Raw genomic sequence first — 17,639 nt, 5'->3', positions numbered from 1 at the left:
GAGATGGTCACTGACAAGGTGAGTGCTGATGTGATGGAGTTCTGACTTTGTGCTACCGATGGGTGATGTGCGAGGCAAAGGACTGATGGTTGGTGTGGAGATGGTCACTGACAAGGTGAGTGCTACAGGAGGAGTTCCACTTTGTGGGTGATGTGCGAGGCAAAGGACTGATGGTTGGTGTGGAGATGGTCACTGACAAGGTGAGTGCTACTGATGGAGTTCGACTTTGTGGGTGATGTGCGAGGCAAAGGACTGATGGTTGGTGTGGAGATGGTCACTGACAAGGTGAGTGCTACTGATGGAGTTTGACTTTGTGGGTGATGTGCGAGGCAAAGGACTGATGGTTGGTGTGGAGATGGTCACTGACAAGGTGAGTGCTACTGATGGAGTTCGACTTTGTGGGTGATGCGAGGCAAAAAAGGACTGATGGTTGGTGTGGAGATGGTCACCGACAAGGTGAGGCAAAGGACTCGATGGTTGGTGTGTGGAGATGGTCACTGACAAGGTGAGTGCGAGGAGGCACTGGAGGAGTTCGACTTTGTGGGTGATGAATGCGAGGCAAAGGACTGATGGTTGGTGTGGAGATGGTCACTGACAAGGTGAGTGCTACTGATGGAGTTAAAAGGACTTTGTGGGTGATGTGCGAGGCTAAGGACTGATGGTTGGTGTGGAGATGGTCACTGACAAGGTGAGTGCTACAGGATGAGTTTGACTTTGTGGGTGATGTGCGAGGCAAAGGACTGATGGTTGGTGTGGAGATGGTCACTGACAAGGTGAGTGCTACTGATGGAGTTCGACTTTGTGGGTGATGTGCGAGGCAAAGGACTGATGGTTGGTGTGGAGATGGTCACTGACAAGGTGAGTGCTACTGATGGAGTTCGACTTTGTGGGTGATGTGCGAGGCAAAGGACTGATGGTTGGTGTGGAGATGGTCACTGACAAGGTGAGTGCTACTGGAGGAGTTCGACTTTGTGGGTGATGTGCGAGGCTAAGGACTGATGGTTGGTGTGGGGATGGTCACTGACAAGGTGAGTGCTACTGATGGAGTTCGACTTTGTGGGTGATGTGCGAGGCTAAGGACTGATGGTTGGTGTGGAGATGGTCACTGACAAGGTGAGTGCTACAGGATGAGTTTGACTTTGTGGGTGATGTGCGAGGCAAAGGACTGATGGTTGGTGTGGAGATGGTCACTGACAAGGTGAGTGCTACTGATGGAGTTCTGACTTTTTGTGGGTGATGTGAGAGGCTGGACAAAGGACTGATGGTTGGTGTGGAGATGGTCACTGACAAGGTGAGTGCTACTGATGGAGTTCGACTTTGTGGGTGATGTGCGAGGCAAAGGACTGATGGTTGGTGTGGAGATGGTCACTGACAAGGTGAGTGCTACTGATGGAGTTCGACTTTGTGGGTGATGTGCGAGGCAAAGGACTGATGGTTGGTGTGGAGATGGTCACTGACAAGTGTGAGTGGTACTGATGGATGGAGTTCGACTTTGTGGGTGATGTGCGAGGCAAAGGACTGATGGTTGGTGTGGAGATGGTCACTGACAAGGTGAGTGCTACTGATGGAGTTCGACTTTGTGGGTGATGTGCGAGGCAAAGGACTGATGGTTGGTGTGGAGATGGTCACTGACAAGGTGAGTGCTACTGGAGTGAGTGAGTGAGTTTAGTTTTACACCACTTGTAGCAATATTCCAGCTGTATCAAGCTTTATCAAGCACCAGAAATTAGCTTTATACACTGTACCCATGTGGGGAATTGAACCTGGATCTTAGGCATGATGAGTGGACGCTTTAACAACTTGGCTACCCCACCACCCCCAGTAAATGAATGACTTTGTTGGTGATGTGCGTGGTAAAGGTTTAATGATTTGTATGGAGATGGTGACAGACAAAGTGAGTTCTACAGGAAGAGTTTGACTTTGTTGATGATCTGTTACACATAGGACTGATGATAGGTATGGAGATGCTGGAGTGAGTGACGTTGAGGAACCCAAATGACTTGGCCACCCATGCTGAGTCCTTGGGCTACAAGAGTCTGCGAATATTGCACAGCGCTGCTCTCTGCCATATTGCAGCAGGATCACTGTAGCCAGTGAAAACCAGAGACTGAACGTGTTCCAAGCAGCCTGTCAATTTGGCTGTCAGCCTCTCTGTCATAGTGTGTATCTCGGGTTTTAGGAAGGTGCTTCTGTTGTTCCACAGCTGCCCTATACTGTCCGTCTGGAGTGAGTGAGTGAATGAGAGTGTATTGCACCACAGTAACAGCAGCTTCCCAGATAGCATTTAGATGTTGGCCCAACGTGTGGAATGGTTTTGCCAACATTGCCAACGTTGGGCCAACTTACAAATGCTATCTGGGTTGTGTAAATTCAAGTCAGGACAAGCTAACAGATGACTGAAAAACTGGCAACACTCGTACTGGTCCATAATGATTCCAGCCTCATCCAAGTTCAGTCAACTATCGAGACAAGCCTGAGACTGGCGCCCTTCCTGGTCTGGAATCCCGAGAGGGGTTTTAATTCTGGACAAGGCTGAACCCTGCACTGTAATGTTAGTAGAAGTGATGTACTGCTTTAGACTTCCAATCTGACACTGTACAGCCTCCAAATCCTGTAGCAGTGCATACAATGAATGCTCCTATACCAATACATATCCATGCTTTCACATTGTAAACGTTCAGTTCATGTTTCATATACCAAATTCTTAATTGTTGGAATGTAACATGAAATTCATGGCAGTGTTTCCTGTTATTTCCAGTAATCATTACAATGTATTCATTTGATGTCATGTTGCTATGGCAACTCCTCACAATCAATGAAATCAGGGAAACTATCTGAACAAAAATGGCAGTTACCATAAAATAACTGGATAATTCTCAGGAAGACTGTATGTTGTTCTGCAGAAATCGAGGAAGCCGATGTCGGGAGATGATGTAGGAGACATCTGGGAGGACACCAAGGACATGGGCATCCTGTTGGGCAGGGGAGGACTGTACGGGAATGTAAGATCCTCCGTCCTTCACTGGCAGTCTTATGATCCTTCATCCTTCGCTGACAGTCTTAAGATCCTCCGTCCTTCACTGGCAGTCTTATGATCCTTCATCCTTCGCTGACAGTCTTAAGATCCTCCGTCCTTCACTGGCAGTCTTATGATCCTTCATCCTTCGCTGACAGTCCTAAGATCCTTCATCCTTCGCTGACAGTCCTAAGATCCTTCATCCGTCACTGACAGTCCTAAGATCATTCATCCTTCACTGACAGTCCTAAGATCATTCATCCTTCACTGACAGTCCTAAGATCATTCATCCTTCACTGACAGTCCTAAGATCATTCATCCTTCACTGACAGTCCTAAGATCATTCATCCTTCACTGACAGTCCTAAGATATTTCATCCTTTGTTGACAGTCCTAAGATCACTTCATTCTTCACTGACAGTCCTAAGATCTCATCCATCCTTCGTTGACTGTCCTAAGATCATTCATCCTTCGCTGACAGTCCTAAGATCCTTCATCCTTCACTGACAGTCCTAAGATCCTTCATCCTTCACTGACAGTCCTAAGATCATTCGTCTGTCATTGACAGTCCTAAGATCATTCATCCTTCACTGACAGTCCTAAGATCCTTCATCCTTCACTGACAGTCCTAAGATCATTCATCCTTCACTGACAGTCCTAAGATCCTTCATCCTTCACTGACAGTCCTAAGATCATTCATCCGTCACTGACAGTCCTAAGATCTTTCATCCTTCACTGACAGTCCTAAGATCTTTCATCCTTCACTGACAGTCCTAAGATCACTCATTCTTCACTGACAGTCCTAAGATCACTCATCCTTCACTGACTGTCCTAAGATCATTCATCCTTCGCTGACAGTCCTAAGATCCTTCATCCTTCACTGACAGTCCTAAGATCCTTCATCCTTCACTGACAGTCCTAAGATCATTCATCCTTCACTGACAGTCCTAAGATCATTCATCCTTCACTGACAGTCCTAAGATCCTTCATCCTTCACTGACAGTCCTAAGATCATTCATCCTTCACTGACAGTCCTAAGATCTTTCATCCTTCACTGACCGTCCTAAGAGAATTTATCCTTCACTGACAGTCCTAAGATCATTCATCCTTCACTGACAGTCCTAAGATCACTCATTCTTCACTGATCTGTGTTTCAGAGCTTCCGGATCAAACCACCAATGTGCATCACGGACGAAGATATTGATTATGCTGTTGCCATCATGAGAAGAGCTTTCGAGAATTATGCTGTCCGCAGAAAGTAGTCGTCAAATTTGAGAGAATAATCCAGTATTTGACCCTAGTCTCCATTAAAATGGTCTTTATGCATTTAGAAAGCATGGCTTTGTCTATATACTCTGTGGATCTCTATATTGTAGGAACAGTCCCCGTGAAAACTGAAGAATCTTAATAGTGCATTTTCAATAAATTGAGATCACTACCTCAAGTCTTTATGCTATGTTCATGGTCAACAATGAAAGTTAATCCCAGATATAACAAGTGTTACAGGAATTATGAACTTTTTTATTCACTTCCGCAAGTATACTAAGTACTATAGCGTTACTCTTTTCCTATTTTAATGTCTGAGGGACAGTAAATATGTACTTAGAATCTCCTCAGGTATGGATTGTGTTCACCATGTTTAATGTCCAACACAAACTGTTCACGTGTCAGGAGTCATATTGTCAGTCTAATCACCGGCTGAAATTCACTGACCAATAACCAGACTGTCAAACCTGTGGAATCTATTTAACCAGGTTGCAGCAATGAATGTAAGTGAAGCATATGTTCTTTTGACTATGATGTCAATGCATTGTTACCTAGATTTTAATACATACCATTAATGATATGGTTATGTGAATTAAAGTTAGTGCACCTTGCTCAACAGAATACACAGTGACCACATTTTCATTTGTATAGTGAGATTTAGTCAATTAGAATTTTGAAATACCTGTGAAAATTGTTCAAGCCAGATCACAGATGCCAGTGAGTCAGTAGTTGGTGTGCGCAGTATGTAAACACTTTTGATAGATTACTCAGGAACTGCACTTGGTATCATGGTATTTGTAATCTGTCAACTAGCCCAGAGCTGTTCTGCTTTCCGAATAATGAATTAATGAATATGTAAGTCTGCGTTTTTTGCTTTTTGGATTTAAGTATTCAAGCAACTGAAACTAGATTACACATGATGAAATAACTTGTGATATTTTGATTCAGGATTACCAGAACCATTTTCTAATTAGAAAATTTGTGGAATTTTCATTCAAACAATTCAAAATATGATTACACTTCCTTTTCCTATTTATAAGAATAATTCTTTAGTCATACTAATTCTACAAAGACTTTCTCATTTTTTATACATTCTAATGGGCTTTAGAATTTTGTTGATAATTTAATGTCATGTTTATTTCCTAATGTCTCACTGCCTAACGCCGTCCATATGCATTTCTCAGCTAGTAGATTTAGGTGTGTAATCTCGATCTGATATCCTCAATGTGTTCACTTTGAGATAAGGTGATTATGTTGTTATGTTTATGTGATGTTTCAATAATGAATTTTACCGGTAATCATTTTCCTTTGTTTAATATAACAGTATATACAGGCACTGTTGAATGTTGTGATGCTTTGTAAACATCTCATTATTCCATGCTGACATCCACGCAGTATATATTGTTATCAATTTCATGTGTTCAAGGTTTAATACGATAGTATGGAATAACGAACTTGCTTGTTTCCCGGTGTACTTTAATGTTTCCCTTGTGTCTGCATGGATGTGAGGTCCATTATGGGTTAGATGTATGGATGAATCACATACTGTAAGAAATACACACTTTAGGTGTATGGATGAATCAAGTGTTATATGAATTAGAGAGGTACAGATGTATGGATGATTCACTTACTGTAAGGAATAGACAGGTAAAGGTGTACAGATGAATCACTTACTGTAAGGAATAGACAGGTAAAGGTGTACAGATGAATCACTTACCGTAAGGAATAGACAGGTAAAGGTGTACAGATGAATCACTTCTGTAAGGAATAGACAGGTAAAGGTGTACAGATGAATCACTTACCGTAAGGAATAGACAGGTAAAGGTGTACAGATGAATCACTTACTGTAAGGAATAGACAGGTAAAGGTGTACAGATGAATCACTTACCGTAAGGAATAGACAGGTAAAGGTGTACAGATGAATTCACTTACCGTAAGGAATAGACAGGTAAAGGTGTACAGATGAATCACTTACTGTAAAGGAATAGACAGGTAAAGGTGTACAGATGAATCACTTTACCGTAAGGAATAGACAGGTAAAGGTGTACAGATGAATCACTTACTGTAAGGAATAGACAGGTAAAGGTGTACAGATGAATCACTTACCGTAAGGAATAGACAGGTAAAGGTGTACAGATGAATCACTTCTGTAAGGAATAGACAGGTAAAGGTGTACAGATGAATCACTTACCGTAAGGAATAGACAGGTAAAGGTGTACAGATGAATCACTTACTGTAAGGAATAGACAGGTAAAGGTGTACAGATGAATCACTTACTGTAAGGAATAGACAGGTAAAGGTGTACAGATGAATCAATTACCGTAAGGAATAGACAGGTAAAGGTGTACAGATGAATCACTTACTGTAAGGAATAGACAGGTAAAGGTGTACAGATGAATCACTTACCGTAAGGAATAGACAGGTAAAGGTGTACAGATGAATCACTTCTGTAAGGAATAGACAAGGTAAAGGTGTACAGATGAATCACTTACCGTAAGGAATAGACAGGTAAAGGTGTACAGATGAATCACTTCTGTAAGGAATAGACAGGTAAAGGTGTACAGATGAATCACTTACCGTAAGGAATAGACAGGTAAAGGTGTACAGATGAATCACTTACTGTAAGGAATAGACAGGTAAAGGTGTACAGATGAATCAATTACCGTAAGGAATAGACAGGTAAAGGTGTACAGATGAATCACTTCTGTAAGGAATAGACAAGTAAAGGTGTACAGATGATTCAATTACTTCGTAAGGAATAGACAGGTAAAAAGACAGATGTCAAAGGTAAGGAATAGACAGAAGGATCAGATTACTGTAAGGAATAGACAGGTAAAGGTGTACAGATGAATCAATTTACTGTAAGGAATAGACAGGTAAAGGTGTACAGATGAATCACTTACCGTAAGGAATAGACAGGTAAAGGTGTACAGATGAATCACTTACTGTAAGGAATAGACAGGTAAAGGTGTACAGATGAATCACTTGTAAGGAATAGACAGGTAAAGGTGTACAGATGATTCAAACGTAAGGAATAGACAGGTAAAGGTGTACAGATGAATCACTTACTGTAAGGAATAGACAGGTAAAGGTGTACAGATGAATCACTTCTGTAAGGAATAGACAGGTAAAGGTGTACAGATGAATCACTTCTATGAGGAATAGACAGGTAAAGGTGTACAGATGAATCACTTACTGTAAGGAATAGACAGGTAAAGGTGTACAGATGAATCACTTACTGTAAGGAATAGACAGGTAAAGGTGTACAGATGAATCACTTCTGTAAGGAATAGACAGGTAAAGGTGTACAGATGAATCACTTCTGTAAGGAATAGACAGGTAAAGGTGTACAGATGAATCAATTACCGACAGGTAAAGGTGTAAGGAATAGACAGGTAAAGGTGTACAGATGAATCACTTACTGTAAGGAATAGACAGGTAAAGGTGTACAGATGAATCACTTACTGTAAGGAATAGACAGGTAAAGGTGTACAGATGAATCACTTCTATAAGGAATAGACAGGTAAAGGTGTACAGATGAATCACTTACTGTAAGCAATAGACAGGTAAAGGTGTATGGATGAATCACTTACTGTAAGGAATAGACAGATAAAGATGTACAGATGAATCACTTACTGTAAGGAATAGACAGGTAAAGGTGTACAGATGACTCACTTACCGTAAGGAATAGACAGATAAAGGTGTATAGATGAATCAAGTGTCATGTGAATTGGACAGGTGTAGATGTGTGGATGAATCGGGAACTATCTGAAACTGTGTTGTGTAGTAACATTACGACATACCGTAACTCTATACTTAACTATAAGCTTACAAATGTCATAGTGCAGCGAACGTGTTGTGGATAGGTTCCCTGGTACCTTTCTTCTATGGTGACCTTGACCTTTATGTTGACATCCACTGGTTGTCTTGACTTGTATGCTGGTGGACATCCACTGGTTGTCTTGACCTGTATGCTGTGGACATCCACTGGTTGTCTTGGTCTGTATGCTGTGGACATCCACTGGTTGTCTTGAACTGTATGCTGGTGGACATCCACTAGTTGTCTTGGTCTGTATGCTGTGGACATCCACTGGTTGTCTTGGTCTGTATGCTGGTGGACATCCACTGGTTGTCTTGAACTGTATGCTGTGGACATCCACTGGTTGTCTTGGTCTGTATGCTGGTGGACATCCACTGGTTGTCTTGAACTGTATGCTGGTGGACATCCACTGGTTGTCTTGGTCTGTATGCTGTGGACATCCACTGGTTGTCTTGGTCTGTATGCTGGTGGACATCCACTGGTTGTCTTGACCTGTATGCTGGTGGACATCCACTGGTTGTCTAGACCTGTATGCTGGTGGACATCCACTGGTTGTCTTGGTCTGTATGCTGGTGGACATCCACTGGTTGTCTTGGTCTGTATGCTGTTGACATCCACTGGTTGTCTTGGTCTGTATGCTGGTGGACATCCACTGGTTGTCTTGACCTGTATGCTGGTGGACCTCCACTGGTTGTCTAGACCTGTATGCCGGTTTACATCCACAGGTTGTCTTGGTCTGTATGCTGGTGGACATCCACTGGTTGTCTTGGTCTGTATGCTGTGGACATCCACTGGTTGTCTTGGTCTGTATGCTGGTGGACATCCACTGGTTGTCTTGACCTGTATGCTGGTGGACCTCCACTGGTTGTCTAGACCTGTATGCCGGTTTACATCCACAGGTTGTCTTGGTCTGTATGCTGGTGGACATCCACTGGTTGTCTTCACCTGTATGCTGGTGGACATCCACAGGTGGTCTTGGTCTGTATGCTGTGGACATCCACTGGTTGTCTTGGTCTGTATGCTGGTGGACATCCACTGGTTGTCTTGAACTGTATGCTGGTGGACATCCACTGGTTGTCTTGGTCTGTATGCTGTGGACATCCACTGGTTGTCTTGGTCTGTATGCTGGTGGACATCCACTGGTTGTCTTGGTCTGTATGCTGGTGGACATCCACTGGTTGTCTTCACCTGTATGCTGGTGGACATCCACAGGTTGTCTTGGTCTGTATGCTGGTGGACATCCACAGGTTGTCTTGGTCTGTATGCTGGTGGACATCCACTGGTTGTCCTCACCTGTATGCTGGTGGACATCCACTGGTTGTCTTCACCTGTATGCTGGTGGACATCCACAGGTGGTCTTGGTCTGTATGCTGGTGGACATCCACTGGTTGTCTTCACCTGTATGCTGGTGTATATCTAGTTATGACATAACTACAATGGCTATTCATACTGTTTTAGGTATGTTTTGTGCTATGACTGATACTATTGTACTTGCTTATTACCATATATTGATTATTAATCTGTCAGACAATATTTGGAGAAATAAACTCTAAGACACCTGATTTTGTATGAGTTTTGTTTCCATGCCCTTGTTCTTCAACAGTCCGTTTCATAGAAGACAAGTTGAAAATATGACATACCAGTGCTTAACCAGTCTCGGTGGTCTGACTAAACCGTCCGCTCGTCACGCTGAAGACCCGGGTTCGATTCCCCACATGGGTACAATGTGTGAAGCTCATTTCTGGTGTCCCCCGCCGTGATATTGCTGGAATATTGCTAAAAGCGGCGTAAAACCAAACTCACTCACTCACTCACTCACTCTGACTAAACAGATTCCATTGTAAAAGACAAATCATCAGTGAAAACTCCATGAAGCGATCACTGTAACAGCCACACTTGCGTGGATACAATCAGTTTACTGCAATATCTCATTGACATTTTGTTATTTGTGTTTGTTTTGTTTCCTGCCACACTCAGCAATATCCCAGCTGTAAGAGGGCGGGCATGTAACAGATTCACACACAGGTCATGTGGAAGGGCTTCGACTATATCACTTTAATTAACAAACAAATGAAAAGACACCGTGTCAGTGCATAACACACCAGCAGTTATTGTATAAATGTTAGTAGACAGGGTAACAGTTGGTGGAACTGCATGAAACACAAGCTAAAAAGGATCTATTGACGTTATGAAGATGGTACAGATATTGGTTGGATGTGCACACGTAACAGAACATTTCAATGCATGCATAGAGGATACTAAAGAACCTTCCGTGTAATACCATTCACGAGTTTAATAAAAATGGTATTTCACGGAAGCGAGTTTAGTATTCTGTTTATTACTCTCCAACATAAACTGATAGAAACTGCCTACAGGGTGATGTCCAGCAAGGTCTAATACCATTGTGACGGAAGTATTACTATTGTGACGTCTTAACTGTAAGCCATTATGACGTCATACGTCTAGCGGTATTTCACTAGTGTAATATATTGCCTACATGGGCGAGTAATAAAGACAAGAACACGTTGATGCTCGATGCGATAATGGTTTACAATTATGACGTCATACGTCTATCGGTATTACACGGGCGAGTAATACTAAACGACCTTCCGCGTAATACCATTTTTATTAAACGAGTTAATGGTTTGATACTAAATCTTTTCACGAGTTTAATAAAAATGGTATTTCATGGAAGCGAGTTTAGTATTCTGTTTATTACTCTCCAACATAAATTGCGAAACTGCCTACACAGTGTGATGACTCTCAGTAGGGCTGTGCAATATTAACGATATATACCGGTACAGTATCTCGCGATACGATTATCGCGATATGGTTCAGATTCTGCAATATATTGCGTCATCCAGAATTAGCTCCCTTTGAATTATCTGCCCTTGATTGCCATAGCAACAGAATGTGCTCTAAAAGTACCAAATATACATTTATTTCTCTTGGTTTCATATAACATTTTACAAGTGGAAGTGTCTTTATAAGTGGCTCCAAAAGTGCCAAATATTCTACCAAATGCTTTAAGTTTTGTGGATTTGAAAGGTTTCATATGTGACGATTTGGAGGAATTAAGTGGCCTCAAATGGACCAATCTTTTAGGAAAGGCAAGATTTATGGATGTCAATTTCTTGTTGTGAATAACACGACGTTTCGGAGTGTATGCTTGCTCCTTCATAGAGTCATGAAGGAGCAAGCATACACTCCAAAACTTCCTGCTATTCACAATAAAGGAGGTGACATCCATAAATCTTGCTTTTCTTATGCATTCCACTTCTAAATGCCCTTAAATGATTTGACAAATCTTTTATTTGGACTTATAAGTAGAATTTCTGGCTCTGAGTGACCATTTTGTTTGTTTTGTAATAGGACATATGTTATCAATTTATCATAAAGGCCAAAGTCTTATAAATTTTGTAGGACTGTATAATGACATTCTGGTCAAGAAGTTGTTCACCTAAATCATGTTGGGTTTTTTTCATTTTGCAATAGCTCATGTTAACACATGTTTATATTGGAGCTGAATGTGAATGAGTGAGTGAGTGAGTTTAGTTTTACGCCGCACCGTAAATAATCGAGTCTGGACCAGACAATCCAGTGATCAACAGCATGAGCATCGATCTGCGCAGTTGGGAACCGATGACATGTGTCAACCAAGTCAGCGAGCCTGACCACCGGATTCCGTTAGTCGCCTCTTACGACAAGCATAGTCGCCTGTTGTGGCAGAATGTGATGAATCACTGACATAGAGTAACAATAATTACATACTGCTTTGAAGTGCATTCTGTTAAAGAAAACAACGCTGATAATGAAAATCTTGTTATACTATTAAATTTATCATTATGTTCGCAAAACTTTGCTGCAACACAGTACTTCAATTAAACATTCTACATTAAGGCTCTGTATCATGTCATTTATCTGTAAACCATTGGCATACAGTCATACACAATGGGGACGGGGAGCCCTGAAAGTATGGTGTGACAGCAACTAAGAAGACGATGTCACACACAGAGAGCTATTATGAATTAATGATGTACACACTTGGGCAGAAACCTTCCAGTCAATATATCACAATATGTATTGCAATATCTCTTATATTATTGCAATATATCGCAATATGAGAATCAGGACAATATCCCCCCTAACTCTCAGCTTTCCGCAAGTCAAGCAAGGTCTAATAGCATTGTGACAGAGGTATTAGCTTTGTGACGTCATAACTGTAAGCCATGTAAGTGTTTTCAGGGGGTTTTGCCGCTCCCACCCCTACCACTTTCCCGGCTCCGCCAATGCAATACATTAAATTCTATGTGGTCTTCAGTCATTTTCAAAGGAACCAGTCCCCACCCGCCTTGGATCCGCCAATGGTGGGTGCACACAGACGAGAACATGCTGATTGGCCCAAAAGCGAAAACACTGGGTGTACACACAGACGAGACCATTTCTAGTGCAGTCAGATAAGAATATCTAGATGCACACACAGATAATACATAATCGAGGTTATTGAATGAGTTGGTTTTTCGCTGCTTTAATCAATATTCCAGCAATATCGATCAACTCAAAGGACTACCTCATTGGAAACAATTCCGTAATGTATAATTTAACACTCTTATCCTCCTTCTGTTAAACCTGTTACAATTTTATGTGTGAACTTTCTCGTAGTTCCATTCTTTCTGGTCCATAAAGGAAATGTTTATTCAAGCTTGTTTAACTACAAACCAAGATATTAATCAAATCTCGATTATTTACGGACACAGTTTATATTAGACATAAAAACGATAATGAAAATACATAGAAATGGATCACTGAAAATAGGTGTTAACACCGGGTGTCACAAGTGTAGTCACGCATTTGTTTCATTCCCTAAATTCTGATAAAAGCGTCAACACCCTTTTCTTCATCCACGGGAAACCTCTGCCAACAGCAGAGCTACATCCATGCGGTGAAACTGATTGTTTCAGGGTATGTACTCAAACAGAATCTGTTACTGGCGCCAATGAAATGATAGTGCATGCAAAAACAACTGTTTCAAGGTATGACAACGATCACCAGAGCACCTGGCAAATGAACCACAACACAAGAGGGTGTTCACAGGCAAGTTCACACAGTCAGTGTGTCCACCTTGTGCATTGGTGCAGGCCTGGACCTCCTTTCATAAAGCACTAAGGTGATCGTAAGTCACTAAGGTAACCGTAGTGCAATGTTAAAGGATGGGAGTTAAGGTCAACCTTAGTAAAGGTTGCTTCGTGAAAGGAACCCCTGGCACCTACCCCTCATTGTGGCCAACGTAAATGAGAGTCCTGGCGATGACCATTTCACATCCGAGGAAGGATTTGGATCCGCAACGTTGTTGGAGGATGACGTCACAAACATCGCTCTATTTCATCCCAAACGTGTTCAATGGGTGACAACAAATCCGGGAATTTTGTGGGCCAGGTAAGATATTGCTGTACAACCTGAGCAACGTGTGGTCAGGAGTTATCGTGATGAAACGTCATTCCAGAGCAGTTCTTTTTATTCAAGCGGCCATTTGCAAAATCTCGTTTCGTTAAATCGCAGCATTCAAGTTCCCCTCAGTCACAATCACCTAGGTCCCACCCCAGGTCATCACGCCCCCAATCTCAAAACCGTTCCCTTTCTGCAGCACATGTGCATGGCCTGATGTAATGTTCACCCGTAGACACATGTCCTGTCGTCTGCTCGGTGAAGAAGGAAACGTGAAGAGTGCCCTTCACCTCTCATATGCTCCAGTCACAAGTGTTGTCTCCTCTACTGGAGACGTCGAGTGGTCTGAGAATGTCGCACGGATGATAAGCTCGTAGACGTCGTCGATCTGCTCGTAGATCCATCGATCATGACGTGGGGTCGTTACTGGTGGGCGGCCATTACAGGGGCGGTCTTTCGATTGTTTTGCTGAAAATTTCAAACTGGGTATGGTAGTTGAATCGACGAGTAACGTTTACGTTTGGTTTCAATGCTGTGGTTTTGAACACTGACTCGAGGCGAAAGTACAGAGTCCTTCGAGACAGAAATTATGACTTCGAAGCGGAAAGTTCACAATGAATCCTTCATGCTGCCATCATGTCATCAGTGTGTTAATATGATCACATGTTTCATATTAACACACATTATTTACCATTTTAAAACCAGTTGGAAGTGACAAATATTGAAATTTAACAAGGCATTGTTCGGGAGTTTGACTGAATCGTATTGCAAAATGAATAAGGAATTTCAATATGTTTGCTTATGCCAAAGTAGAGCATGGGAACCATGCAGGTGTATGTTGTATATAACAAGTCGGCAGTTGTATGCAACCACTGACATGAAGGTCCATAAACCTTTGAATCGTCATTTAAAAAAATAGAAATCAGAATGAAAAGGTATCTATTTCATGTCATCACATTAATATAAATACAAAACTTTGGTGCAGCGATTAATATTGAACGGATTAGATGATTTGGACACGCTTTTCGACATGCATTTGGTCAAACGACTGAAATTGCAAATACATGTATACTACTGGAATAAAGTAACTCTGCATTATTTGATATCATGCCATTGTTTACTGCAAAAAGAAAATTACATGATTTGTGGCGTTTTCCTTAATGACTGTTTACCTGTTGACAGGACAACATCGAAATCTGTATGATTTGACACTATGCATCTTGACAGGCCCTTAAAGAGATATGGTATCCAAAGTCAGTTCACAAATTCAGTATCGTGTGCGTCCACCACTGGCGTTGATGCAGGCTTGAGAACGACGACGCATAGACGACACTGAGCGATTGAAGAAAGCTTGGGGAATGTTGTTCCATGTCTGAACAAACGCTTGTCCCAATTTAGCTGACATCAGTGGCTGATTCTGGGCTTGACGTAAACGTCGATCCATTTCATCCCATGAGATGTGATGCTTCCCCATACCATAACCCTTCTGTCACCAAACTGTCGACGTTGGACAACGCTCGCGTCAGCATACCGTTCACCTCGCCGTCTGTAAACCCTTGCCTGCCATCTGAGCTGTCCAGATGAAATCTCGACTCGTCAGGAACAACATCATTCCAATCTTGTCTCTTGTAACATGATGTTGTTTGCACAGGAAAGACGTGCCTGTTGGTGACGTTGGAGCAAAATTGGACTTATTGCTGGCCGTAGGGGCCAGATGTTGTGCTCCCTCAATCGGCTCCGTACAGTCCTGCAACTGATTGGGGGTAAGCCAGGAAAGGCTCGAGCACTCAAACTGACAGTCTGGTATCGATTCCTTAGATGGGTCAGCCGAATGTGGTTGTCTTGCCGACGTGACGTTGGTCCAAGGCAAATCTCTCGTTCGTGTTCCCATTATGTTGAAAATGTCTCCATAGAGATGAGATCGTGTTTCGATGGACACCAAAATGTCAGGCCACTTCATTTGGGGCCATTCCAGCCTCCAGCATAACCTCGGAGCGGAAACGTTGATTTTCTGTAAGCCGTGGCATGACGTACGCGCAGTTTAGGTTGAAATTTTCCACAACTATCAGAGGCAAGATAATAATCAACCGTTTTTTCTATTTTCAATATCAGGTGTGTGAACTTCAGGTGTCAATAAGCATGCAAAAAGTGAGTAAGTTCATTGTGCACAAAGTGCACGTCAAACGCACGATACGTCCAATACCATGCAAAGTGCTTTGCTACACTGGAGTGGGTCCTTCAGTACGGAACACAGACCCTCTGGAGTTGACACTTCAGTACGGAACACAGACCCTATGGAGTTGACACTTCAGTACGGAACACAGACCCTCTGGAGTTGACACTTCAGTACGGAACACAGACCCTCTGGAGTTGACACTTCCTCGTCCCACAGTCGGTTCTGCCGGAACTCTGTTCCTTAACAGTCAAAATGTAGAACTGCATCATGGGAATATCAACCATCTTTCGATTCTGATTCTTGTACCATAGAATCTGTCAAACTCACAAAATAAAAGAAGATATTATCCATCAATTTGTCAGTATTGTACTTCCTAACTTCTGAAATGATTCTTAAAGAAGTTATCCACTGTGGTATAATCACGATAATGACAATGTGAAGTGGACAAAAAGACCACCCAGACACCTCATTATCCCAGCACAAGATTAAACCATTATGACGTCATCCGTCTAGCGGTATTACTTAAGAAATTATTTCTTTTCTAAGATGCCAAATTTAATACTTTCTAAGGATAATTACGATTAATTTAAGGCAGAAAACAAACGACGGTGTCGGTGACCTAAATTAAGAATTCTCGCACAGGGCTGACTGGCGCGCTGTTCTATTGATGTGTCTGCCCCCCTACGTTAAGACGAACGTTACCAGAAAAAACAAATGATAACAGTTTGATGACGGTTTACGTTCGGATTAAATACCTTCTCTAATTATTTTAATGACATCTGTGATTAACGTAAACCATATGGGGCAATATGAACGTCGCATTTCTACAACCAACGTAAGTTTAGATCAGTACATCCAGTTGAAGCTGAGTAGTCAAGCGACATTCCACGATTGCACTATGGGAATGTAAACATTGCGAGCGTTACCATGTCGCTGAAAACTTGTGAGTCGAATTTAGACATTTTAACCGTCGTAAAACATAAACGTAATGTTTCTACCAGTGATGTTAGCTGCGTGAAGCAATTGCAAACCAAGAAAAGGGATGCAACGGAGTAGTTTACTGTAGGAGGCCGTACGAGGCGATGACAACTGACATGCATCGTGATGTCGCTTACATTGTGACGTAATGCAAAATGGTTCGATTACGAGGGGGCAGACTAGAATGGCACAGTGACGCCTATACATTGTGACGTAATGCAAAAAAGTGCACATTCTCGTCTGATAAAGTACTGTCGGCGCCTTTGATCTTTCACAGAAGCATCTTAGAAACTGTAGTATCTTCCACGGGCGAGCAATAATTAGGGTTATTTATATAACGTTTTCAGTTCAGAATGTTGCTATCGATACATGATCTGCTCTCAGTCAAGTGACACGTCAAGAGACAACATATCCTACCCGGACCAGTCTATGGAAATGGGCAATACTGAGTCTGCTAATGAAGGACTACTTGCAGCAAATGGCTATTTTTTTCAAAACGGGAATGCAAAAAGTATCATCAATACCATCAAGATACATGGATGTGTGAAATATGTCGATCTATTGTGGAAGATTGACCCAACCCTTAAACCAATTACTTCCCGATTTCTGATAGTACAAATATAGCTTCACGACGAAGAGGATTAATCAATGCGTTATTTGTGAAACATTTTACGTGATATTTGCCAACAAGTGTTTCGATATCAAACATTTTGCTGTGGTTTTCTTTTTTTTTCACACCAATTGGACCTCATCACTGAGTAATGAACATACTAAATGAATACATTTACAACAAACGAAGTGTAACAAGAATATTTACAAGTAACGGAGGCATATCGAAATAATGAAAACAGATTAATAAACATGGCGCCGATATAATACAAATGATAATGCAAATATGTTCAATGTTAGGCGACATAAAAAATATTCTTGTTTCTCTTC

The 17,639-nt window shown here is 41.9% G+C and overlaps 1 protein-coding gene and 2 long non-coding RNA genes across 4 annotated transcripts in view; 2 read left to right on the top strand and 1 right to left on the bottom strand.

Annotated features, from left to right (window-relative positions):
* The window catches only part of LOC124268418 (alanine--glyoxylate aminotransferase 2, mitochondrial-like), a 32,294-nt gene extending 26,269 nt beyond the window's left edge, over positions 1-6,025 (top strand). For both annotated transcript variants that reach the window (XM_046703385.1, XM_046703384.1), the window contains 2 exons: positions 2,904-3,002; positions 4,173-6,025. In XM_046703385.1, coding sequence (XP_046559341.1) covers positions 2,904-3,002; positions 4,173-4,277 — 204 coding nt within the window. In that variant the 3' untranslated portion in view covers positions 4,278-6,025. The remainder of the gene's footprint in view (positions 1-2,903; positions 3,003-4,172) is intronic.
* Positions 6,026-8,718: 2,693 nt separating this feature from the next.
* LOC124268421 lies at positions 8,719-9,228 on the bottom strand. The gene is made up of 3 exons (XR_006896275.1): positions 9,132-9,228; positions 8,819-8,957; positions 8,719-8,783 (listed from the first exon to the last, which is right to left on the bottom strand). It is a non-coding gene; the product is annotated as an uncharacterized LOC124268421 (long non-coding RNA).
* Positions 9,067-9,660, top strand: LOC124268420. The gene is made up of 2 exons (XR_006896274.1): positions 9,067-9,383; positions 9,454-9,660. It is a non-coding gene; the product is annotated as an uncharacterized LOC124268420 (long non-coding RNA).
* The last annotated feature ends 7,979 nt before the right edge of the window (positions 9,661-17,639 follow it).

This window comes from Haliotis rubra, unplaced genomic scaffold, assembly GCF_003918875.1.
Source record: "Haliotis rubra isolate DU_JTF1 unplaced genomic scaffold, ASM391887v1 Scf138, whole genome shotgun sequence".
Classification (NCBI taxonomy): Eukaryota; Metazoa; Mollusca; class Gastropoda; order Lepetellida; family Haliotidae; genus Haliotis; species Haliotis rubra.
This window is presented reverse-complemented; position numbering and strand designations above follow the sequence as displayed.